Source organism: Sceloporus occidentalis, unplaced genomic scaffold, assembly GCF_023333645.1.
Source record: "Sceloporus occidentalis isolate IW3139 unplaced genomic scaffold, rSceOcc1.0.p SCAF_1, whole genome shotgun sequence".
Classification (NCBI taxonomy): Eukaryota; Metazoa; Chordata; class Lepidosauria; order Squamata; family Phrynosomatidae; genus Sceloporus; species Sceloporus occidentalis.
In genome coordinates this window covers 211,291,191-211,316,337 of record NW_028316981.1, presented here as the reverse complement: position 1 = coordinate 211,316,337, position 25,147 = coordinate 211,291,191, and the positions used below count along the sequence as shown (strand labels likewise).

At 44.0% G+C, this 25,147-nt stretch overlaps 2 protein-coding genes across 2 annotated transcripts in view; one reads left to right on the top strand and one right to left on the bottom strand.

Annotated features, from left to right (window-relative positions):
- Nucleotides 1-988: 988 nt before the first annotated feature.
- On the bottom strand, nt 989-4,170 carry TOMM5 (translocase of outer mitochondrial membrane 5). Its single transcript, XM_089510905.1, has 2 exons — nt 3,979-4,170; nt 989-1,445 (listed from the first exon to the last, which is right to left on the bottom strand). Exons 1-2 carry the CDS (start codon nt 4,097-4,099, stop codon nt 1,411-1,413), a joined length of 156 nt encoding a protein of 51 aa, XP_089367031.1. The 5' UTR covers nt 4,100-4,170; the 3' UTR covers nt 989-1,410.
- A 20,707-nt stretch (nt 4,171-24,877) lies between these two features.
- Nucleotides 24,878-25,147, top strand: part of FRMPD1 (FERM and PDZ domain containing 1) — a 97,665-nt gene continuing 97,395 nt past the window's right edge. The window contains exon 1 of the mRNA XM_089488753.1: nt 24,878-24,934. The gene's annotated coding sequence lies outside the window, so the exon portion shown is untranslated. The remainder of the gene's footprint in view (nt 24,935-25,147) is intronic.

Genomic DNA, 25,147 nt, shown 5'->3' with positions numbered 1-25,147 from the left:
AAACTAATAGTTCTCCTCACAAGCCCTGTGAATCAAAATTCAATTTTGACCAAAGAAATCTACAAAAAATTGGGAAACCTGAACGTTGAAATAAGTATATAGCTATCATGCTAGAAATGTTTAAGTGAAAAGATATTTGCTGCCACCTGGTGGCTTCCTCCACACATTATATCAGCAATTACTTGTTGCAGGCCAAAAACTTAATGCAGTATTAAATATGGTCTATGTACAGTAGTTAAATTCTCATCTAATTTGCACCCATAAAGACCTGTTCAGGAGAGATACATCCCACTGTGCTTAAACCTCCCCTTGTTTTTCCCCCAAGGGAGATTACAGTCCTAATCTTGAAGGGGTGGTCCTAAAGAAAAATTGGAAGGCTAATCGGTTTTAGCTTCAACTGTGATACCATTTAGGGCAGTGATTTCGGAAGTATGGTCCTCCAGATGTTTTGGACCTTAGCTCCCAGAATTTCTGACTATTGGCCAAGCTGGCTGGGGCTTCTGAGAGCTGAAGTCCAAAACAGCTGGAGGACCAATGTTTAAAGAATGACTGGTTTAGGATTTTGAAATCTTTCATTTCAAAAAGGCTCTAAACCAGCACTGGGGAACCTTGTGGTCCTCCAGATACTCTCATTTCTAATCAGCACCATCCATCTGGGCCAACAGTGGAGGATTTCCATTTTGAAAAGATTTCAAAGTAAAGTTCTCCATTCCTATCTAGCCAAATTGAGCTTCTGCTCTCCTTAATCTGATCTTGCATTACAGGAACACAGGGTGAAACCCAATGCTGCTCAAGTGGAAGTATGCTTCTGTACAGGAGTAGAGTTTCAAGGAACACTGGAGGGCGATGCAGTGGTTGTTGTATTATTCTATTAATACATGGCAATCATAGGACTGAATTTGATTCCACCCAGATGGTACAACTGGAAAAGATTTGACAGAAAAATCAGTATCACTGATTTGACCGTAAACATTGCAGTACACTATGATTAGAATGTATGCTCCATTTTATTTCAGCCATTCAAGATTTATTAACTGAAGCTTCACATGATGATAATCTTCGTACCGAGACAGTCAAGTGAAAACAACACCATTCTAACATGTCACAGAGAGAGTTCAATCTGGAAGCACTTTGTTTACAGTTCAGTTTCCTCAAATCAGGTCTCATTATAATCTCTGAACAAGATCACATTTGCAACAATGTAAAGAAAGAGCATTCTGACACATGAAGAAAACAAGGACAAGACATTATTGGTTTTCCTTCTTCTCTCTTCTATAGCTTCCCAGGCTAAAGAAATGTGTGGATCAGTTTGTCAGGATATGGAGCCTCTTCACTGCAGCCTATTCAGTAGCATGGCAGCCACAGTCCACCTGGTCTTCCACGCAGGCCATCCATGAAGCTCCTCTGTTTTCATATGCTGTCCAGCTTCTTTAAAATGTAGGGAGCTGAAGAAACACACACTTGTCACGATTGTAACAATAAATTTCATGCTTTTATCATCAGTAAAACAAATTAAACATTCGAGTTACACACACAGTTTCATAATTCAGTTCTAATAATTACAATCAATTCACAGAGCACAGTTACTGTTTTAAATCTTACCTCACCTGAAATGTCCCTTATATAACATCTCCTAACATGGCAATAGATTTAATTATTTTCCCATTACCGAAACCACCCATCATTCTCACTATTAGATTTTGACTTAGGAGTTATTCAGATGATGAAAATAATCCCAATAGAATCTGGGTTGAATCTCTGATATTCACATGCATTTTGAATGCATTCAATTAAGTTGAGGAAGGAGCTGCCAAAAACACCATTTAACCTGGGATAATCCATCACGGGTCCCCTCCCCTCCCCCTGGGTTTTCCTAAAATACTGGCATTGTCGGCTCTGTGAATAACCAATGTGGATAGACCTGGGATAAACCAGGATAAAATGCTGCATACCTTGAACATGTTTCAAATACATCCGCACCACTGACTTTATTTGCAGTGCTGTTACAGACTGCCAAAATAAAGCTGCTTCGGGTCTCTTTGGAGGTATGCTGTTTAAATGATGCATGGGTCCTAAGAGTCCGGAGGTCGCGCCAAAGCCACACTCCATTCCTAAGCACTGGAGTGCAGCTTTGGTGCAGCTTCTGGATTCTTAGGGTGCATGCATCATTTAAACAGCATGCCTCCAAAGAGACCCGAAGCAGCTTTATTTTGGCAGTCTGTAACAGGCCATTGTGAGCTACAGACCTCACAGAGATGTGGTTCCAACAGTGTGAGCAACAAAACCAGAACCCATGAGATTTTTGCATAGGCCAGTGGTGGCGAACCTATGGCACAAGTGCCAGAAGTGGCCCTCAGAGCCCTCTCCTTCACCTCAGCACATGGTTCACCAGAGTTTGTTACTAGAAAGTCAGAGGAACATGGCACTTTGCAATATCCGAGTGGTTTTGGGTTGCAGTTTGGGCACTCGTTCTCTAAAACGTTTGCCATCACTGGCATCAGGGATGTAGCCAAGGGGGGGGGGGGGTTCTTGGGGTCTGGACCCCCCACCCTTCCATTCGAAAAATGAATGGTGCGTGCTGCTGCGCCGCTGCGCCCAAGCCCCATTATAATGGTGGCACTTAGTCTGGACCCCCCCCCCCCTTCCTAAAATCCTGGCTACATCCCTGCTGGCATAGGCGCACTAACAAAAACAACATCTGAACGACCCCTTAAATCCAAATCTACACGGGGCAGAATTCAAACATAGCCATGTTAGTCTGGAATATCAGTATGCAAAGGGATTTTTTGCAGCTATATATTCATTTTAAACACAACTGCCCACTACTGCTACTTTCCCTCTCCCGACAAAATCCGGTTATCTGTATCTGCCTATTACTGTTAAATGCATAATAATAATAATATTATAATAATAATAATTCAGTCGAATCTTTTGAAACCAGTCCTTCAAATCCTCATAGCACAATTCCCACATCTAGTGAGAGGTGCATGCCTACCGTTTCCCAGTTCCCCCGAACTCTGTAGGCTCAAGGTCCGAGCATTCTCAGATTTGGAAACATGTTCATCATGTTTACAATCTTATGGTCTGGGGTTACACTAAGGTCCAAAATACACTGCAGGGATAATCCAGTTTGGGACCGCTTTAACTGCTCTGGCTAAGTGTTAAGAGTGGCATCACTGGGGGGTGTCTCTTCCAGGCAGGTTTCAAGCATGAGTTTTAAACATGAGTTTTATATTTAACCACCCTTCTACGCACTGTGTGATATAAACATTGTGTAGACCTCTTAATATGTGTGTTTTATGCAACGATTGTGTCTTAACTGTGTAGTAACCTGCCTCAAGCCGTGAGGAGAGGCGGGTAAGAAATATGTTGTTATTATTATTATTATTATTATCATCATCATCATTAACTATTAGCATGACACTCAGTGGCATATGGGAATTATGACTTATAAGTAACATTGATGGGGAAAAGCATGGCTAAGGAGTCTGTATGGTGTGAAATGTGAGGCCAATGGGACGGTGACACCATGAATTACTGCACCAACTCTAAGGATGCCACTGCCTCCAGATATGGCTGGGTGACAGACAATCTTCAGCATGACCATTGGGGATGTACAGACACTACAACACAGAGACTCATTGGAGAATACTTGCCCATAGGGAATACTTGTCCATAGGGAATCACCATGATTCCCTATGGGCAAGAGTTCTCCAACGATTCTGCATGGGCAAGTATGGTTTCTCCATGGGCAAGTACTGTCCTTCCTTTTAGTACGTCTCTCGCCAGTGGAGAGGAATGCTGGGAGTTGTAGTCCTATTTATGGTGAGGAGGAGGAGGAGGTTGCAGGAGTCCCCGCCCCCTTTCCGATTAACGGTTTTAACCGCCACTCCTCCGGCCACGTGACTCCTGCGCGCGAGCCCCGCCCCTTGACCAGCGTGCCACGCCCCCTTGTTGGCCCCGCCCCCGGTCACTCACTCAGGCGCAAAACGGCCACGTAGAGGAGGAAGGTGCGGACCGAGGAGAGGACGTCCTCGCGCATCTTCCGCTTCAGCTCCTCCGGGTCCAACTTGGGGCCCAAGCCCTCGATGCGGAACATGATTAGGAGCAACAGCAACCACCTCCTCTTCCTCGACCGAAGCAAACGCGCAAGGCTTCTCGGGAAAGGGGGCGCGCTCTCGCTTGGCCACGCCCCTCTCTCTACGGGTGCCCGCCGAGGACATACTTCGACGTCCCTCGCTCAGGACGAGCCTTCGCTTCCAATTTGGTGTTAGAGCCATTGTGACGTCATAGTCTGAGCGTTGGACTGTGACGCTGGAGGCCAGGGTTGGATTCCCGCCTCCTCAGCCATTTTGCGAGTCACACTCTCTCAGCCTCAGAGGGAGGCAAAGGCAAAAAACCCTCTGAACAAGTCTTGCCAAGAAAACCCCCATGAGAGGGTCGCCTTAGGGTCCCCATAAGTCGGAAACGACGTGAAGACACACAACAACAGCTATCTGATAGGTTGATAGAATCAGTTGTTGTTGTTGTTGTTGTTGTTGTGTGCCTTCAAGTCGTTTCGCCCTACCACAGGGTTTCCTTGGCAGGTTTCTTCAGAGAGGGTTTGCCATTGCCTTCCCCTGAGGCTGAGAGAGTGTGACCTGCCCAAAGTCATCCAGCGGGTTTCCATGGCTCAGTGGGGATTCGAACCCGGTTCTCCAGAGCCATAGTCTTAACGCTCAAACTACTACTCTCAGGTTCAGCTTAGGCCATATAATGGAGAACCTTTTACAGACCGAGTGCCCAAACTGCAACCCGGACCCCACTTATTTATTGCAAAGTGCCACATCCCTCTGGCTTTCTAGTAAGAAACTCTGGCAAACTCTGTGCTAGGGCGACAATATGTGTGCCCACAGAGAGGGCTCTGAGTGCCACCTCTGGCACGCGTGCCATAGGTTCACCATCACTGGCTTAGGCAATAGCAAGTACATTTATATACCGCTTATCAGCACTCTTATGCACTCCCTAAGCGGTTTATAAAGTGTAAGCCAACTGTCTCCAATAAGCTGGGTATTCATTTTGGCGACCAAGAGAAGGATGCCAAGCTGACCCTGAGCCCCTGGCTGGTATTGGACTCACAGCCTTGTGGTTTGTGAGTGAGTGGCTGAAGCACTGGCATTTAACCACTGAGCCACCAGAGCTCCTAATTATCACCAGGATGGCAATGGCAAACACCCTCTGCACAAACCTTGCCAAGAAAACCCTGTGACAGGATTGCCAAAAGTCAGAAACAAGTTGAAGGCACACAACAATTGAAAAAGGCCCTTTTAAAGTAGAGACGAGGACTCTATTGCGGTATAGTGTCTCAAGGGAAGTAATAGTGCCACTCTAAACTGCTTTGGTGAGGCCTCACCTGGAACATTACTGTGTCCAGTTCTGGGCAACGCAATTCAAAGGGGATGTTGAGAAGCTGAAGCGTGTCCAGAGGAGGGAGACCAAAACAGTGAAGGGTCTGGAAACCATAGATCCCTATGAGGACGTAGGGAGCTGGGTATGTTTATCCTGGAGAAGAGAAGGTCACCCAGTGGGCTTACATGGCCAAGCTTGGACTCGAACCTTTGTCTCCAGAGTCACAATCCAACATTCAAACCGTTACGCCACGCTGCCTCTCACTTTGGCACATCTGGACGGTCAAATGTCTATCCTTGGCCCTCTGAAGCCACATGGACTGCCAGAAATGCCAAGTAATGGTTGAAAGGAGGTAGAGAGTAGTTACTAAATCACTTCGGGGGTTAAAAAACAAGTATTGTTGAATGTTTAGCAATGTTGGGTTGGCTGTTGTTTATCAAAAAAAGTGAAATGCCAATGCTGTAGGAGTCCTAGAAGCGAAATTAACACTTTTTCCCCCCAGAGCTGGGGGGGAAAAGAAGAAGCCAGGGGCCTCAAAACAGCCTTCAGGAGCAAGCAGCCCTTCAGTTGCACGTTGCCCAATGTAGGAGCCAGGAATTTGTACAAATAACTAAGAACATTCTTGATTGACTCACACTTTTGTCTGTAGGCCAGTTTCCAAGACCAAAGATTTGCCTCCTTAGAAGACCATGGGGAAATCCAGGAATTTATTCTTACGTGATCTGCCTCTTGTTTGTCCCTTCCTTTCAAGGAAATAAACATACAGAAATGAAGGAAGCTGTTTGCCGTCAAATCACCTTCCTTCTGAAAGAAGAAATTTATTGCTTTTTAAATTCCTGCGTAAATGCTTCTTGTGCTGGGAGCAGGTAATAAATACACAATCTGATAGCATTGTCCATCATTGTATTACGGATGGGAGAGGCTATTGTGCCCATATTACAGATCTGATTTGTACTAGGCCTTAAATAAGTCGATGCCTCAGCTCAGTTACAAAAGCTTTTGGGTAAATATGTGCGTGCAAAGGGATTTGACAGACAAAAGACAAGGAATAACAGGTATAAGATGGAGGGTCCAAACACAGATGGTTGTCCACCTGTTACAAGGGAACAGGTTGGGAGAAAATTCCCTACTGCTGGTGACCTTGATCACAAATCATCCACTGTATAGGATGCTTACACATCCCACTGCGATCACCACAAGGTATCACAACAGGGTGTAATTCAATTGTGGCAGAAATGTGGATTTCATTCCTGCCGCTTGTGATGGTAACATGATTAATGGAACAGCCATCAGGTTTGGCTTAAGTCAACATCTGTCACACTGTGTGAGATGAAGCTTGCGTTTCCTTTTAAAGAACTTTTCTTTCCCTTCATTTTAGCTTCCTATTCTATTCTGTACAGAGCAGTAGCAGACAACAGTTAGTTGATTAGAAACAAAAATCCCAAAGTAAGAATGGAGTCTCCTTCCTTGGAGGTCTTCAAACAGAGGCTGGATGGCCATCTGTCGGGGATGCTTTGATTGAGATTTCCTGCATGGCAGAATGGGCTTGGACTCTATGACCCTTGTGGTCTCTACCAACTCTACGATTCTATGATTCTAATTGTTGGGTATTGCCTTGCTTTTGTGTAAAGCATGCTTCTGAGAGGGGATGTGAACCTCTAAGCCTGCTGTTTTTGCTGGCTCTGTACCATCTGCCTGTAGCTACAGTCAAGGTCAGGGTGACCAGATGTCCTCGCCAGAAAGGAGGACAAGGCACTTCAAGGAAAATACAGGACATTACAAAACAAAACAAAAATAAAAACACTTCATATGATTTATTTATAGTTATATTACGGAGACTTTTATTATTTAGTCAGCCAGATTTATTTTATCTTTGAACTTGCTGGCTTCCAATATACTTACAGCACTCTTAAGCAAGACAAATGCTTAAAATGGTACTTTACTAGCAAACCCTTGACTGAATCTATGTTTAAATTATTCCTTTCATTTGTCCACTGTACTAAAACTGAGGGTGAAAAAGCCTTTCAGCATTTGCATTGTGTCCTCAAGCAGCCCATTGCCTAAGATGTTTGCTGTCCTTTCACCTCTGAGAAACAAATGTGCCCTGAGCTTTGAGGGCAGGCAGGTCTTGTCTGCTGCTGCCCCAAGAAAAAAGAAATTCATTAGAATCCATCCTTTCCCCCTATTTCCACTGAGGACAGGCTGCAAAGCAGATGCATTTCTTGAAGGGGAACAGCAAACATGCCGCTCAGTGGGCTTAGTCATGCTCAAAATTGAAGACACTTTGGAATTCCTCCTGGACAGAACAAAGCTGCTTTTTCTCCTAGTCTAACTGCAGTTTAAAAGCTGCATGTAGTAATATCCATAGACACTTTTTTAGCATGCAGCTTCAAGGTCCTATCTTTCCCTCCCTTCTTACAGTACTGTATATACTCGACTATAAGATGACCTCATGTATAAGTCGAGGGCAAGTTTGGGGGCCAAAATTATGGATTTTGCTATGACTCATGGATAAGTCAAGGGTAAAACCTAGGGGCACATAACAAAGGCTCTAAAAGATAAGGCAAAGGAAAACAGTGCCAAAGAACTTAGAAAATCCCAGCAGGCACAAACGTTTGTGCTCACCCTAAACCTTGATAGATGTCTGGGGGGGGGGGGGTGTTCAGTGCTTCCAGAACAGATCACACTCTTACCTTTCACCAGGGCATGGTTCCTTTTTAAAGTAAGAGTTAAAGTACAATGCTTACATTGGCCCATGGATAAGTCGACTCAGGTTTTTTGGGTCAATTTTTTGACTAAAATTTCCAGACTTATACATGAGTATATACAGTACTTTTAATTTTAAGCCATACTTCACATACCTTCAAAGAGAAAACCTTCAAATGGAAGACACCCATGGCCACCGTCATGGTGGTCCAGGATGGGAATATAGCACACACAAAGCAAATACCCACTATCTTGCCTGTTGCTTGTCCACCCCACGCATTTCTTGTTTTAGGGACCCTTCGGGATTGGGGGTGAAGTCCTAGAAGTGCTTTGTCACTGTTGGGCACTCAATTTGTGCACATATCCAAGAAGTTGGATGAAGACTGTCGAGTCTAGGGAGCAACATTCACACACTGGCAATTAGCGGTTATCTATAATTCATTTTCACTCCTTTGGTTGGCAGAGGTCAGAAGCACTGCAGAGGCAGAACTTGAAGCCCTTGGGAGCAGCAGGTGGAGGGGCGAGGAGTATCTACAGAGGCAGCGCTTGAGCTGGGAAGGGCTAAGATCATCTTTTTTAAGCCGCAAGAAGGGAATGAAAATGGGAACCTTCAAAACTCATTATTTTCCCACAAGGAAAACACAAAATGTTATTTACTATTTGGGGGCCTGATAATCTTTAAATGACAAACACAAAAAAAGAGCAAAAACTAAGGAGCATCTAATAAATCCAGCACAGTAAAAGGGGATCTTTGGTTGCAAAAATAACCCGGGTTGAGAGCGCTGTAACTGCTTGAACATTAGTTCAAAATGAAGCAGCCTCTGTCAAGTTAATTGGCTGCTCTACAAGCGAAAACCCACTCTGGTTGCTGTCCAGATGTCAGGAGCCCATGTTAAAAGAGTTTATCATTTGGGAAGACAATGTAATACTACTTCTCTAACACGAAAGAAGCAAACTTCCATCAATATATATTCACAGTGAGAGATGGTGTGCTATTAGACAGCAGAAAGCACCAGGTGACCTCAGTGCCGTTTACAAGGAAGGAGAGGTTTTTTAAAAACATGCAGCAAACACACAGGAGGCATTGTTAGTACAAGGAAGAAAAGTTGAGCATGATGAACTTAAAAAATTCCCAAAAACACAGCATGAGCTTTAAGCAGTAGTCATGTGCATCTTTCTATGTATCTAACTATGAGACTGAACAATAGCTATAGTTCTTTGAGCAGTGTACAAATAAATTCAAAATATAAACTACAAAAAGCAATAAATTCAAGAGCATAAAAGCCTTAATATTCAAATAAATGATATTCTGCATACTCGGCTGATTTTTGATGGATGATCTTCACCTTGTTGAGCCTGAGCACATGAACCAGGTGCTTGGAGGAGTAAACCACCTTTTGGGTGGGACATTGCCATCCTGACTAATAAGAGCTGGATAGCAGGGCATTGGACGGTGGACCTTTTAAAAACCTCTTTGAAAGAGGATAGTTTCCCACTTCCTCAAAAATTAAACTGTGGTGAGATCTACTGTTTAAGACACCATCACTGGTTCCATCACCTTGGATTATTACCAGTCCTTCCCTCCAATCTTCCTTTTCAAAGTAATGGCCTGGTATGAGGTGTTTCAATGCAACCCCAGGCCTTCTTGGATAAAGATGGTTATTTTATTTCTCTGTCTGGGTTCTGACCTGATTTGAGGCTTAAGCACCTTGGTAGATGACCTATTCTGAGAACTGGACAACATAAGTGTGTCCTTGTTAATCTTGCTGGACTTCTCAGCGGCATTTGATGCCCTCAACTAATATCCTAATCTAGAGCATCAAGTCAATATGAAAATGGGAGGCTTAGATTTGCAGGGGTTCCACTATTATATGATTGAATACTCACCAAGGTATAGTTATCATTCACAAGGATCTATTTTGGCTGCTACATTTTTCAATACCTACATTAAAATACAGGGATCTGATTTGAAGTTTGGGGGCTGGGTCTCATCACTATGTTGATGAGACCTACTTACTCTTAGATAAAGACAAGGATACTGCAGAAGCCCTGAAGTATTTGTCTAGTAAGGACTAGATAAACTTATATTAGTTGTTGTTGTTGTGTGCCTTCAAGCTGTTTCTGACTTATGGTGACCCTAACACAAACCTATTGGCAAGATTTATTCAGAGGAGGTTTGCCATTGCCTTCCCTTGAGGCTGAGAGAGTGTGACTTGCCTAAGGCCACCCAGTACATTTTCATGGCTGAGCCAGGATTGGAACCTTGCTCTCCAGAGTCCTAGTGCAACAATCAAACCACTATATCATGTAGTTTAGTGTTTATTAACTTACCAAAGATTTTTCTTTCCTTCCCCACTTTTTTCTATGACATTGAGACCTAAATTAGCAAGAGTATGGACTCTTACTGCTACTCCTTGTTCAGAGCTGGATATGCTGCGGCTTGATTACAACTTAACTAAAATGTTGGATTTCTTAGTTGTTTTCTATGAGTAGTAAATACTGTGTCACGAAGATAGATTTCCTCCTCCACCATCACTAAAACTTCCAAATTAAACTGGGAGTCCTTTCCATAGACAAATGGTAACTCTGCATTAATCTCTATGGCTAGCACTGCTTCTGAAATGCCATCGCTGTATTGTCACAGTCACAGATTTCACTCATTGGCCAGGCACACTATGATGTGACAGCAGGTTTGTTTCTCACAAAATGACTGGACAGACTTTTTACTGAACATTTTGTCTTGGGTTCTACAAGCGTTAAAGAACAGCTCAACTTTTTTTTCATTTGAAAGCTAGGTATATATAATGCCTAGGGAGGAGCACACTGAGAAACATATTCAGAAAAATGGCCACAGATCTCAAGACTGGGCGACACAAGCTATGGAGCATACTGCCACTTATTTGTCAGTCCATTTGAAATCTCCTGAGTTGGCAGCAGGAGGGTCCTCCTTCAGCCGTAACAAGTTGCATTCTCCAGTGCTTCTGCAACCCAATCTTCTGTCTTGGGAACCGCTGCAGCTCAACCAGAATGAAGGGGCAGACTTTCACATTCTGTTATGTTTAATTTCCCAGTAAATAAAATCACTGACTTGACTTACCTCAAGAGAAGGTCTTCTGCATGAGTGTGTTGCTTGTACACTTAGTGGCTAGAAAACCAGGGGAAAAACCACAGATCACAGAGAGGAGAACACGAACAAGTTTTAAGCATCAGTGTCAAACCATACCCTTCCTGTTTGCCATGGGAACCCACAAGCTCTGCTCAATAGAGTCCACGGGTCCCAAAACTGGACACTATGGGCAGGATGCCCTGAACAACCACCTGTGCAAGAATAGTGGCAGTTCTTCTCAGTGTGTCAATGTATCCAATCAAGATTATTTTATTTTTGTTAACCACCCTTGGGTTGATCGCATCCCATGGCAACCCTGTGGATAAGGTATCTCCAAGCCTCCTTATCCTTAGTTCCTAAAAAGTCATAGTTATAGTCTGGCACCTTGAACAGCTCTTTTAATGTTCAGATTAAAACTCAGATGAGATTCACTACCTTACTGACATGGGAGCCACTACTGTCCCCCAGCAGCTCTCATCTGTGGTGCCTGGCTTTCAGGACTCCTGGGCTCTTTGAAGCTATGACAATGGTGGAAGTTTCTCCTGGCAAGGAGAAGTGTGGCATGACTTGCCATTCCTGATGTGTTGCCACTTGCGGTAGAAAGTCTTAGATCTCAGGTTCAAATGTCTGGCAGCTTTAGTTAAAAGACTCTAGTAGCAGGTGATGGGAAAGACCTCTGCCTGTCAGAGCAGACAATACTGAGCTAGATAGACAATTGGTCTCAGTTGGTATAAGGCAAACTGAGAAGAAAGAAAAAGCAAAGCCTAATTCAGCATCTACATAATTGTTGTTGGTTTTGTTTGTTTGTTTGTTTGTTTTTGGAGACACCATGCTGGACTAATGGATGTTGATCAGATCCCAGAAAAACATAGATTTTGGGATGATTGGACTGCAGCCTATGCGCTACAACTTGAAATTAGTTTTGTCAAAACCAATGGTGATTACTTCTACACTTCTTTACTTCTTCGATGTGCATTGAGTTCAGCCTAGAAAACTATCAACACCAGTAAATTTTCTTGTGTCATATTGTATGATTTAATGCTAATCCCTTTGGTATGTTAGACTATGTTGTTTTTGCTGTGCACACTTCCTTTCCTCCTTGTTCTGATCAACCTTCTAGAGTCACATCATCTTTTCTGTCTCCCTCCCTCCCACTTGCCAGGAATGCTAGGCTTGGGTGGCAGACAGGGCAGATCAAGGCCTTCTAGAGTGTTTATAACAGCTTTGGGAAAGTTATTGTTTTTGTATGCAATTCCCAGGATTCCCCCAAACACACGGTCCATACTGGCTGGGGCAATCTTGCAAGTTATACTCCAAAATAAGGAACTCTTCCAAACTCTGTTCTTTGTCCTCAGAACAATGCTACAGAACACCACTGGTACCTTTGGCAGCTGTATTTATAGCTAGGACTGCACCTGCTGAGTGAGTGCTGATGGTGTTGTGTGGTTTTGTGGTGTTTCCCCACAACAAAGTATGCAGGCAGGTGCACGGTTTGATATTTCAGGAGGAGAGACAGGGAAGGGCACAGACACATAATCTTACTCAGCAAGATTTAGAGACCTGTGTGTGTGTGTGTATTGAAGTAACCACAACAGATGCTCCTAAAGTACCTTGAAATTTTGTCATTAAATCTTTTGTTCAAGGTTGAAAAGGTAATGCGCTGGGGTATTTTGAGAGCATTTGTACACTTTACTTTTTAAGCCTTGTCATAAATCTAGCGAGGATACCAAGACACATCAAACGATCAATGACACATTTCTGAAGCTTTTGTTTAAAATACCTTTATAGTACCTTTTGAGATAAAGCCTGCCCTAGGTAGTTCCCTGAATAAAACTTTTTAAAACTTAAAATAAAATTAAATGGACAATTAATTAAATTAAACAAAATTTAAAATACCCACAACAGTATAAAGCAGTGCACAAAAAGTATAAATTAAAAGCAGCCTGGAACAACCAATGTTTAAGACCCATTTGAAGCATTTTACAATAATGGGGCCACCTCAGAGAAGTTACAGCAGATTACAGTATATTGCCTCCATGATTTTAGTGGTACAGTCAAAAGGCTGATATGAACATACAAGTGCGACAAGCTTTAGAAGGGGAAATGTTTCTCAGTAAGGATTAAAATATTCCTTTTAAAATGGAAATTAGTGAATAAGATGCTAATGAACTGCAACATGACTCCCCCTTGCCCAAAATCCCTTTGCTGTTGTTGTTGTTGTTGTTGTTGTTGTTGTTGTTGTATGCCTTCAAGTAATTTCTAGGATTGAGTAGGGATTTGCACCTTAGTCTAACACTCAGACCACTACGTCACACTAGCTCTACCATACATCCTTCCTTAACTTAAAGGTTATCCCTCCCTTAACAAGTATTCACATATGGATCAAAAACTATTTAAAGGAAGATTGGAAAGAGAAACAGCTGGCTTGGGATGTGTTCATAATTTCCAACCCATCAGCAGAATTATGAACTGCAATAAGTGTTTCTCGTTAATATATGGTTCTCATCACAAGTGCACATGCGACAAAAGAAAATGTTCCTACTTCAAGGGAACTTCAAGGCTTCCCTTGCTTTGGGATAAGCAGAATGTATTTCTTTGATATCTCATGACTAACAAGCCAGCTGCTTGACAGACCTGTATCATTTTACACAACTCTTTCAAAGCTTATGGTTAGTTTTATAGTTTGTGTCTTTCTCTTTCCCTTTGCACTTTGATCCTACCCATCACCCAGAACTATGTAACTTCTAAAATCCCTGCGGTTTCAGTTGTACATTATCAATTCATCTGAGGAAGTGGGCTGAAATCTATAAAAGTCCATGCTAAAATATACAGTTAGTCTTAAAGGGGCTGCTAGATTCTTTTCCCACCCATCCCTTTCCTTTTCATATTCAACTCTCATAATATCTTACAGGTATCTAGAGCAGGTGACACTTTTAGTGTTATAAGGGGCAGTCTTGTGAAATTTATTTTAGAGGTAGCTCACCAATTCTAGAGGTTTTTAGAGGCAATGCAATCCTGCTTTTTTGCCTGAAAAAAAGAAAGCCCAAGGCAGAAACAGCCTTGGGCTACTGCATGTAGCCCCTGTTTACCCTACTAATCTGTATTAAACTGGGGAATCTCTTTAGCATAATAAATAAACTCTACAGCTCTTCCACACTGCAAAAATAAAGCAGTTTGACACCACTTTAATTGTCTTGGCTCCATTCTGTAGAATCCTGAGATTCGTAGTTTGGCATTTATTCCACCTGGTCTGTCAGAAAGCTTGAGTGCCTTTGTTGTTGTGTACCTTCAAGTTGTTTCCAAATTTTGCCAACTCTAAGGCAAACCTATCATAGGGGTTTCTTTTTTAAAAAATTAATTTTATTAACAAATTTTACAAGACAACATATCAATCTTTTAGCATACACAACACAAGGGGTTTCTTGGCAAGATTTGTTTGGAGGAGGCTTCCCATTGCCTTCCCCTGAGGCTGAGAGAGTGTGACTTGCCCAAGGTCACCTAGTGGGTTTTATGGCCTGAGCTGGGAACTGAACCCTGGTCTCCCGAATTGTAGCCCAAGACTCAAACCACTATGCCACATTGACTCATGTCTGGTGCCTTACCAAAGTGTAAATCCCAGGATTCCATAGCATGGAGCCATGGCAGTTAAAGTGGTGTCGAACTTCTTTAGTTTTGCAGTGTGGATATATCCCTAGTTGCAAAGCAAATCTTCTCCTCTGATTCTAAAGAACAGTTGGCTGAAATTAGTATCTGTTTTTTTAAAATAATATTTCCTTTTTCTCCCACCCTTCCTTACAACTCAACAATTCTGTGGGGTTGGCTACTCTAAGAGTTATTCACTGGCCCAGGGTCATTCAGTGGACTTAAAGAGTGAGTGGAGATTTGAGGGCTGATTGGATCATTTCTTCAGAGCATAACAGTCACCCACCCTTCTGTGATCTCTTTGGGAATCTTACCTAGAGACGCTAATAGATTCCCATCCATGGGTGTAGAAAATCTATGCATCTGAAAATATGAATATGATGCTTCCAATCCAATACAAACCTAGGTGTGTTTACTCAGAAGAATGTTTGCTGTATCAAATGGGTCTTATTCCCTAGTGCATGCATGGGCAAAATGTTGCCTCACAGATTTTTGTGGACTTAAGCTCCCATGAGCCCAAGCCAGCATAGCCAATAGTGAAGAATTCTGGGAGTTAGAGTCCAGTGACATCTGACATTTTGCACACCATATCCTAATAAGTATGTTTTGGACTACAGCAGTACCAACTTATTAAGACAGTTGGACTAGCTTATACTGATAAATAGATGCAAACATGAACATTGGAATATAGTTCTATTTTATGTTTTGCTTCTCTTTTCTAAAAGTGACTGTGATGTTTCTCTTTCTCTCTGAAGTAAAGTACACAAAAGATTACACATTGGCAAAAACCAGCTAGTATCAACAGTACTACTGGATTCCTTCGTGCGTTTTATGTAAAACAAGTTAGCACAGCTATCTTTGTGTATGCTAAAAAACTAAGTATGTTTCTGTACCACCTGTCTCTCCAATATCCTCATAACAACGTCTTCTTCCTTTAGTGGCAAACAGGCCAAAAATAGTGGAAGGCTGGCAGGATCATTTTTAATAATTCTGCAATACAAAGCAGCTCAAAGGAATTGTTTCTGTGTTCTGAAGGCCCTGCATAAAGGGGAAACTCCAAACCTCTTGCATCTCATCTGACATGTTGATTCATAATACTTTTTTAAAAGAAAAACAAGCTGTGCATTGTACTTAGCACATTTGTTGTTATTATTTGCTGTCAAATTGACTTTAACTTACAAAGATCTATGAATGAAAGACCTTCAAGATTCCCAAGCATCAACTCCCCTTCTCTGGTCTTGCAAACTCAAGCCTGTGGCTTTCTTAATTTAGTCAATCCACCTGCAGTATGGTTTTCATCTTTACCTACAACCTTCCAGTTTACCCAGAATTATTGTCTTTTCCAGTGAACCATGTCATCTCATGAAGCATCCAAAGTACAACCACCTCAATTTATAGGCTCATCCAGTTTTCCATAACCACTGATGCTTCAATCCCATACCTATTTATATGTAAGAGCAATTGCTTTCTTTTCAGCAGACGTGTATAGGAATGTCAGTATGGAGTTTATCAGACTCAAGTTTTGGACCCCGCAATTGCGCTAAGGAAGTGTAAAGAACATTGCGAAATGACTGTTTCACGCGATGTCTTACCACATTGCTTGCTTTTCCGTCATTCCCCCGTAACGTTATGTTAGCGCTACAATTGTGCGAAAGTTGCGATTTGTGTGATGTGAAACCATGCATAGCAGAACTGTCTACTATACCAGCGCCTTCCTTTTGTCTTTCGCATTTCGCATCAACATATTTGCGCATGCCCTTTGGAGGCTTTGGTGGCATCCTGACCTTTGTGCTTCCGGGGAGCGAGGGGGTTCCCCCCCCCATCTCTAGGGTCCTATTTAGCGGAGGGGAGGGGGAGAAAGAAAGAGCTGAAGGAAAAAGGGGAATCTGGATGCAACAGGTGACAGAAGGCAAAAGGGCAAATCAGGCTGGCTTTTGGACTGCAAATGCAGTATTTTTCCCCATTATTTTTATTATTAAATATATACACCCCTGTCTTTATTTTTATTTATTTTTTTCATTATTTTTATTATTAAATAAAATGGAATGGATGATCCCTAGGGGCCCCTTTCCTTTGCAGCCTCCTAGGTGTCATTGCAGGAAAGAGGAATGGGGCTGGAATGGATGACCCCTAGGGACCCCTTTCCTTTGCAGACTCCTAGGTGTCCATGCAGGACTGATGAATGGGGCTGCAATGGATGACCCCTAGGGGCCCCTTGCATGTGCAGCCCCCCAGGTGTCCATGCAGGACAGAGGAATGGGGCATGGATGGATGACCCCTAGGGGCCCCTTTCATTAACAGCCTCCTAGGTGTCCATGCAGGACAGAGGAATGGGGCTGGGATGGATGACCCTTAAGGGCCCCTTTCATTTGCAGCCTCCTAGGTGTCCATTGCAGGACAGAGGAATGGGGCTGGGATGGATGACCCCTAGGGATCCCTTGCATGTGCAGCCCCCCAGGTGTCCATGCAGGACAGAGGAATGGGGCTGGGATGGATGACCCTTAGGGGCCCCTTTCATTTGCAGCCTCCTAGGTGTCCATGCAGGACAGAGGAATGGGGCTGGGATGGATGACCCCTAGGGATCCCTTGCATGTGCAGCCCCCCGGGTGTACATGCAGGACAGAGGAATGGGGCAGGGATGGATGACCCCTAGGGGCCCCTTTCATTTACAGCCTCCTATGTGTCCATGCAGGACAGAGGAATGGGGCTGGGATGGATGACCCCTCGGGGCCCCTTTCATTTGCAGCCTCCTAGGAGTCCATGCTGGAAAGAGGAATGGGGCTGGAATGGATGACCCCTGGGGGTTCCTTACATTGGAAGCGTCCTAGGTGTTCATGCAAGACAGAGCCACCCCCACCCCCCACCCCCGGGGGTTGTCCTGGAAAAGGAAGGCCACCGGAAGGGAATGGAGTCAAAAAGCAGCCCAGCATCATGGGAACTTTGCAATCAGTAACTTTAGCATTGCGTTGCGCTGCTGCCTACCACACCAAACCATTTCGCAACACATTTCACAAGATAACGGGAGACCATGGCCTGGCTTCCACTTTTGCCCGCAATGCCCAAAAGGGGAGGAATGATGCTTAAACTACGGGAGCGTTGCGCAACGGGGCTCCCATAGAAATGAATGGCGTCTGGAAGGACGTCGCGCTTTCACGTTATTGCGCAATGTTGGTGACGCTAACATTGCACGATAGGCAGGAAAATTCGCCAAAAACTCGCGTCTGATAAACCTCAATAAAAGCAGTGGCTTTTTCCTAAATGACATATTGGCCTGTTACAGACAGGCCAAAATAAAGCTGCTTCGAGTCACTTTGGAGGTATGGTATTTCAATGATGCATGTGTCCTAAGAGTCCAAAAGCCACACCAAAGCCACACTCCAGTTCTAAGGACTGGAATGCAGCTTTGATGTGGCTTTTGGACTCTTAGGACACATGCATCATTGAAATACCATACCTTCAAAGTGACTCGAAGCAGCTTTATTTTGGCCTGTCTGTAACAGGCCATAGTATGAAGCCCAAGAAGGAATACCAGAGGTTGAGATCCTACATTGTTTTAGTATATCAAATCCATCAGTAGAACTACATTGTGCTTCCACTGTGTAACTCCAGTACTGAATAGCATTGTTGCACAACAGCAGTGTGCACTCACATGCTACTCAGTGAACACTGATGCACATCTGCATACACCACTGTTTCACATGTAGAATTCTGCTTCTGCCAACAACACAATGACTATTGTGAATCAGCCACAAAATTCACTCCATATTCATAGAGCAAATTATACCTGTGTTCATCATCACACTGTGTAGTAATGAACACAGGTATAACTGTGGTTCGAGCATTTCATTAGGACTCCAGGAGACCAGTGTTTGAATCTCCATTCTACCCTGGAAACCTACTGGGTGACCTTGGGCAAGTCACACATTCTCAGTCTCAGAGGAAGGCAATGGCAAATACCCTCTGAACAAATCTTGCTAAGAAGCCCCCATGATAGGTTCGCCTTAGAGTTGCCATAAGTTGGAAACTATTTGAAAGCACACAACCACAACAAATGTCACTAACAGGTTGCCAGCCCCACCACAAGCCAGCTTGAGGCAGCAGATTTCTTTATGTCTTAAATGCATGACAATAAATGCCAAAAATGTCCTTCCCTGAAACATAATTACTTTATTACAGCTAGCTTTTTATTGCCAGGTAAGGGAATGGGGATTGTGCCCATTTGACTTGGGTACGCTGAACCTTGACTCAGGTGGGGAAAGTGAGGAAGTGTTCTGTTTTGTCTCAGGTAGCAAATGTTTGGGTCAGCCCTGAAGGGATGACCCCACCATACTCCACAACTGAGTGGTGGATGGAGCAACAGTTGACAAACAAGGTGAGCTTTCAATGGTGGCAGCATGGCATAGTGGCATGACTACACCTCTGGAGACCAGGGATCAATTCCTAGCTTAGCCTGTAACCCACTGCCTCAGTGAAGGATAGTGACAAACCTCCTCTAAACAAATCTCGCCAAGAAAATCCCATGATAGGTTTTGCCTTAGGGTCACCATAAGTCAGAAATGATTTGAAGGTACACAACAACAACAGTGATAGTTGCACATATGTGCCATCCTTCAGTAGAGCTTCAGGGGGTATGAATTAGTTTTTAGATTGCTGGGAGTGGTAGTCCATAAATAACTTTTCCAAACTCTTTTCTTGAAACCTGTTTTGGCTCTTGCTTTCCCTGATGCTGCCAATGATCCTTAGTTTAGCCTTGGGCCAATGATACACATCGGTTAATACAAAGAAGGTATTGTGTCCAGTAAAGTGCAAAGACTGGGTTGGACATTAAGAAAACAAAAATAATGACCACAGATTATCTACATAACTTTAAAAGTAGATGAGGAACACCATGAAATAGTAAAAAGGTTTGCCATACTTTGGCTCAGTCATTGATCAAAATGGAGACTGCAGTTAAGAAATCAGAAGACTAGGGGTGCATCCAAACTGCCAAAATATACACTTTAACTGCCATGACTCTATCCTATCAAATTCTGGGAAGTGTAGTTGGGTGAGGCACGAGATCCCTCTGACAGATCAAGGCTGAATAACTCACCAAATTTCAAATCCCAGAATTCCACAGGATGGAGCCATGACAGTTAATAGTGTCAAACTGCTTTATTTCTGCAGTGTGACAGGTCTCTAAGACTTGGGAAGGACAGCAATGAAAGAATTAAACAAGATCCTGAAGTGTAAAGATACGTCATTGAAGTCAGGATTGTTCATGTCAATGTATTCCCCATTTCTATGTATGAACATTGAAGACAGCTGATGGGGGGAGGTCAACTAATTTGAAATGTGGTGCTGAAAAAATAACTCTGGTGTGGTGCCACAACAAACTACAGTTCCCAGAATTCCATAACTGCCATGGCAGTTAAAGCGGTGTCAAACCAGATTGTTTCTGCAGTGCAAATGCAGTGCAAATGCAGCCACAGTCCAACACTCAAACCACTATACCACACAGTCCTACTGATGCTTAAATTAATCCCAAAAATGTCCTTCCCTGTAACATATACAGGCGGAGTACACGCCCATGAACATGAGATGCTGTTTTAATGTCATTTTATCTGCTTGCTGCTGCCATTTCCATTTGGTGAGGCAGGCTTATCCGCCCTCCGCTCTCCCTTTTTCTCTCTTTTTTTTCTGGTCACACATTACTCAGAAAGGAATTCTGGAAGCAGCTGGACAATGACAGTAAGATCAGCTAGACCAGTGATGGTAAGCCTTTAAGAGACTGAGTGCCCAAACCCAATGCCAGGGGGGGAGGTGTCAGGACTTCCAGGGGTGGGACTTCCGGGGAGAAACCGAAGGCACACTGTCTCAGCCTCAGACTAGCAATACCAAACCCCTTTCTGATGAAACTTGCCAAGAAAACTCCATGCTAGTTTCGCCTTAGGGTTGTCATAAGTCAGAAACGACTTGAAGGCACCACACACACAAATCACGCTCTCTCAGCCTCAGAGGATGTCAATGAAAATCCCACTCTGACAAAGCTTGCCCCATGATAGTTTCGCCATAGGGTCACCAGGAACAATTTGAAGGCACACACACACACACACACACACACACACACACACACACAAGGCACACTCTCTCAGCCTCAGATTAGCAATAGCAACTCCTCGCCCCCCCCCCAACGAAACTTGCCAAGAAAAACTCCATGATAGTTTAACCTTAAGGTCACCATATGCTGGACTTTTTCTCTACACGCCACCCCAATGGGCTCTTCTCCCTCAATGCTGCCTTGCTAGAAATTATAAGATCTAGAAAGGTTTACCCCTTTCTGTCGCGCATCATTTTACTCATGAGTAAACTGGTGCTCGGGAGGGAGGGTGCACTGGGCACCTTCCCTCCCAACCGCTATTTTACTCATGACTAAATGGGCACTTGGGAGGGAGGGTGCCCTTCCGTCCACTGGTTTACTTGTGATAAAAATGGTGCACAGCAGCAAGCTGAGGGGTCCCCTGCAAGGCTGGCATGTGTGCCCACAGAGAGGGCTCTGTGTGCCAGTTCTGGCACGCATGCCATGGGTTCGCCATGGCTGAGCTAGACTATGGTCCTCCAGATGTTTTAAACTTTAGCTCCCAGAATCCTAAACAATTTGCCAAGCTGGCTGTGGCTTCTGGGAGCTGGAATCCAAAACATCTGGAGAACGGCAGTTTGGGAATCACTGAGCTAGACGCAGTGATTCACAAACTCTGGTCTTCCAGATGTTTTGGATTTCACCTCCCAGAAGCCACAGCCATCTTAGCCCATCCTCTAGGATTCTAGGATCTGAAGTCCAAAGCAACTGGAGGATCAAAGTTTGGTATCACTGAAAGAATCCCATTCTTTCCCAGATCAAGCTCTTACTCCATTGTTTACTGCAGACAAGCAACTGCAACCCACAGCTAGAGGTTTGTGCTTCTCCAGCCATCCTTCTTCACTGTCCCAGTGCTGATGCTGCTGAAAAAACATCCAGCTAGACAGAGGGCAATGAGGACAAGGCTGGACGGCTTTAAAAAAACTTTGTAAAAAAACAGCTTCACTGTCAGAGACTTTTTAAACTGAGATGTGCCTACACTCTCTTTTATTTGTACTCCACCTTTTCCTTCAAACCAGGGCTAAACCAGGACTGAAAGCATAATTATAGAAATATCCTCTTCCATGCCTAAAGCCTTGCTGTAGAACTTTTGGCAGGGAGATATCTTTGCATTCATTCCAGATTCAACCAACCCCAAGCCGATGGTTGGAACATAAAATTATAATTTAGGACAAGGGCAATCTGTGACCTTCCAAATGATATGGTACTCCCATCAACCTTAGCCAGCATAGCCAAAAGCAAGGAGTGCTGGAAACCGCAGTCCAGCAACATCAGGAATGACACAAGTGGCCCATTCCTACTATAATTCAACAGGGCCACAGGCCATATGCAAAGAAGTGTTTCCCCCATGGCAGAGCCTGTGTGGTGTTTTGTATTGTTGTTGTTTTTTGTATATACCTTTTATTAACATTCTGTACAAGTTAAACACAAGACACAAGGCAAACAAATTAATAGACCTATCAACAAACATTAAAAGAGAGTATTTACATTTTACATCTTTTTAATGTTTGTTCAAGATAGCTTCCCATTTAGCCTTGCCAGATTTTCTCTTTAATATTTATTTCTCTGAAACTATTCCTTTTTCCTCCTTGTTCTTCTTAGTTAAATGACTTTCCCCTTTATTTTGACTCATTTACTTGTCTAATTATTTATTCTCATTTTTGTTATTTTCTCTTTCTCATTCTTTTGCTCTTTCTAGATTCCACTGACTTTTCTTTCATTTATCGCCATTAGTCTATTAATCTTTCTTCATATTATGTCTTTTAGATGTGTCCATTTGTCTTTCTAAAGTTTTATGACTGGGTTGCATTCTTTATTTATTTTCTCTATGGATTTTCTTTAAGCCAGTATATGAGTCTATCCATTGCCATCATATCTGCTAAATCAAAGGTGGTTCTCATAGGCCTGTTACAGACTGCCAAAATAAAACTGCTTTGGGTCTCTTTGGAGGTATGCTGTTTAAATGCTGCATGCATCCTAAGAATCCGGAAGCTGCACCAAAGCTGCACTCCGGTGCTTAGGAATGGAGTGTGGCTTTGGCGCGACCTCCGGACTCTTAGGACCCATGCATCATTTAAATAGCATACCTCCAAAGAGACCCGAAGCAGCTTTATTTTGGCAGTCTGTAACAGGCCATAGTTTCCATTTTGGGGCATATATAATTCATGCAGCTGTAATCATATACAGTATTATTCTCCAGACTCCTTTTTCCATTTTTTCCCAGTGTTATCTATAATATTCAGTAGGTATAAATCAGGATGTAATAGAAATTCTCTATCGGTTATCTTTGTTATCAAACAATACATTTGTTTCCAGTATTTTTTCGCAACTGGGCACGTCCACTACATATGATAGAAAGATCCCACATACTTTGTGCACTTTCAGGATTTGTTTTTTCCTGTTTTATACATTTTGTCTGGTGTAGTGGTTTCAGTGTTGGACTGGGATTCAGGAGATCAGAGTTTGAATCCTTTCTGGGCCATGGAAAAACCACTGGGTGACCTTGGGCAAGTCACACTCTCTCAGCCCCCCCCCAAAAAACCTCGTGGCAAGTTTGCCATAGGTTTGCATAAGCCAGAAATGGCTTAAAGGCACACAACAACAACAAACCCGAAATACCGCCACTGGAAGACACCACACTGATGTATAAGGGGCACAGAAGAAGAAAAATGTCCTTTCAGTTGATACTGCCAAGGAAAGGGGCCATGAAGATGTGATTTGAGTGTTGGACTATGACCCTGGAGAGGGTTCAACTCTCCACTTGGGCATGGAAACCCACTGGGTGACCTTGGGCGAGTCACAGTCTCTCAGCCTCAGAGGGAAACAAAAGCGAACCCCTTCTGAACAAACCCTGCCAAGAAAAAGCTATGATAAGCCTTAAGGAGGCCACAAGTCTGAAGGCACACAACAAGAACGTCTCCCACAACCCACTTTCCCACTCCTGAGCAAGGACCTTGGAAGAGGGTGTCCTGTTTAGCCAGGGAAGCACAGTTGGCTCTATCTGCACTGCAGAAATAATCTGGTTTGACCCACTTTAACTGCCAGAACTCAAGGCTACGGAATTCTGGGCATTGTAGTTGTGTCGAGGCACCAGAGCTCTCTTGTCAGAGAAGACTGCATAGCTCACCAAATTGTAAATCCCAGAACTCCACAGCACTGAGCCATGACAGTTAAAGCAGTGTTCAGCAATGGCAAGCCTCCTCTGGACAAATGTTGCCAAAGAAAACCAAACAAAACCATGATGGGTTCACCTTAGAGTCACCATAAGTCTGAAATGACTTGAAGACACACTGCAGTGCAGATGGAGCTGGGGTGACCCTGGGCAAGTCAACACTCTCTCAGCCTCACAGCTCTGCTCTGGTGCTTCAACACAATGCCCAGAGTGCCATACCCTGGAGCCCTGGCAGTGGTCTCCAAGCGGATTATTGGAGCTGGGGGAGTGACCCTGAGCAAGTCAACACTCTCTCAGCCTCAGAGCTCTGCTCTGCTTAAACATTGCTACAATGTGCAGAATCTGGAGCCCTAGAGCCCTGACTGTTAAAGTGGGCTCAAAGTGGATTATTTTTGCAGTGTGGATGGAGCTGGGCTGGGTGACCCTGGGCAAGTCAACACTCTCTCAGCCTCAAAGCTCCATTGTGGTGCCTCAACTCAACTGCAATGCCCAGAATGCCATACCCCGGAGCCTTGGCAGTTAAAGCGGGCTGAAAGCAGATTATCCCTGCAGTGCGGATGCAGGGGCAAAGGAGGCAGGGAAAGATGCTCCAGCAGCCAGCCCAGCCAAGGCAGGGGCGGGCTGAGCCAGGGCCCGCCCTGAAATGGAGCTCCTCCTCTGCCAGAGCCCAGCTGGGCACTGACCTACCTGCCTGCCTGGCCCCAGACACGGGTCGGAGGATTCCTACGTTCCCATCCTGGGGCTGCAAAGGGAGCAGAAGAGCCCCTCACCTTTTGCAACCTGCCAAGGGCACCCTTGCCAGGTAAGCTCTGGGCAGCTGGGTTTGGAAACGCTTGGGGTCCTAAGTCAGGAGCTGGGCTGGGCTTTGCAATCCTGCTCTGCAAGCGCTGCCACTTTTTCCAGTCCCCCGGTTTCTCAGCCTCCAAAGGAAGGATGCAAAGAGTTAGGGGGCTCCAGGGCCAGCCACTCCCTGCCTCCAGTGCCTTGCAAGCCTCCCATCCTAATCATCCTCACC

Coding starts and splice junctions, on each gene's coding strand:
- TOMM5 (XM_089510905.1), bottom strand. CDS start 4,099: ATGTTCCGCATCGAGGGCTTGGGCCCCAAGTTGGACCCGGAGGAGCTG. Junction 1,446..3,978: donor CGTGGCCGTTTTGCGCCTGA/GTGAGTGACCGG, acceptor GTGTTTCTTCAG/CTCCCTACATTTTAAAGAAG.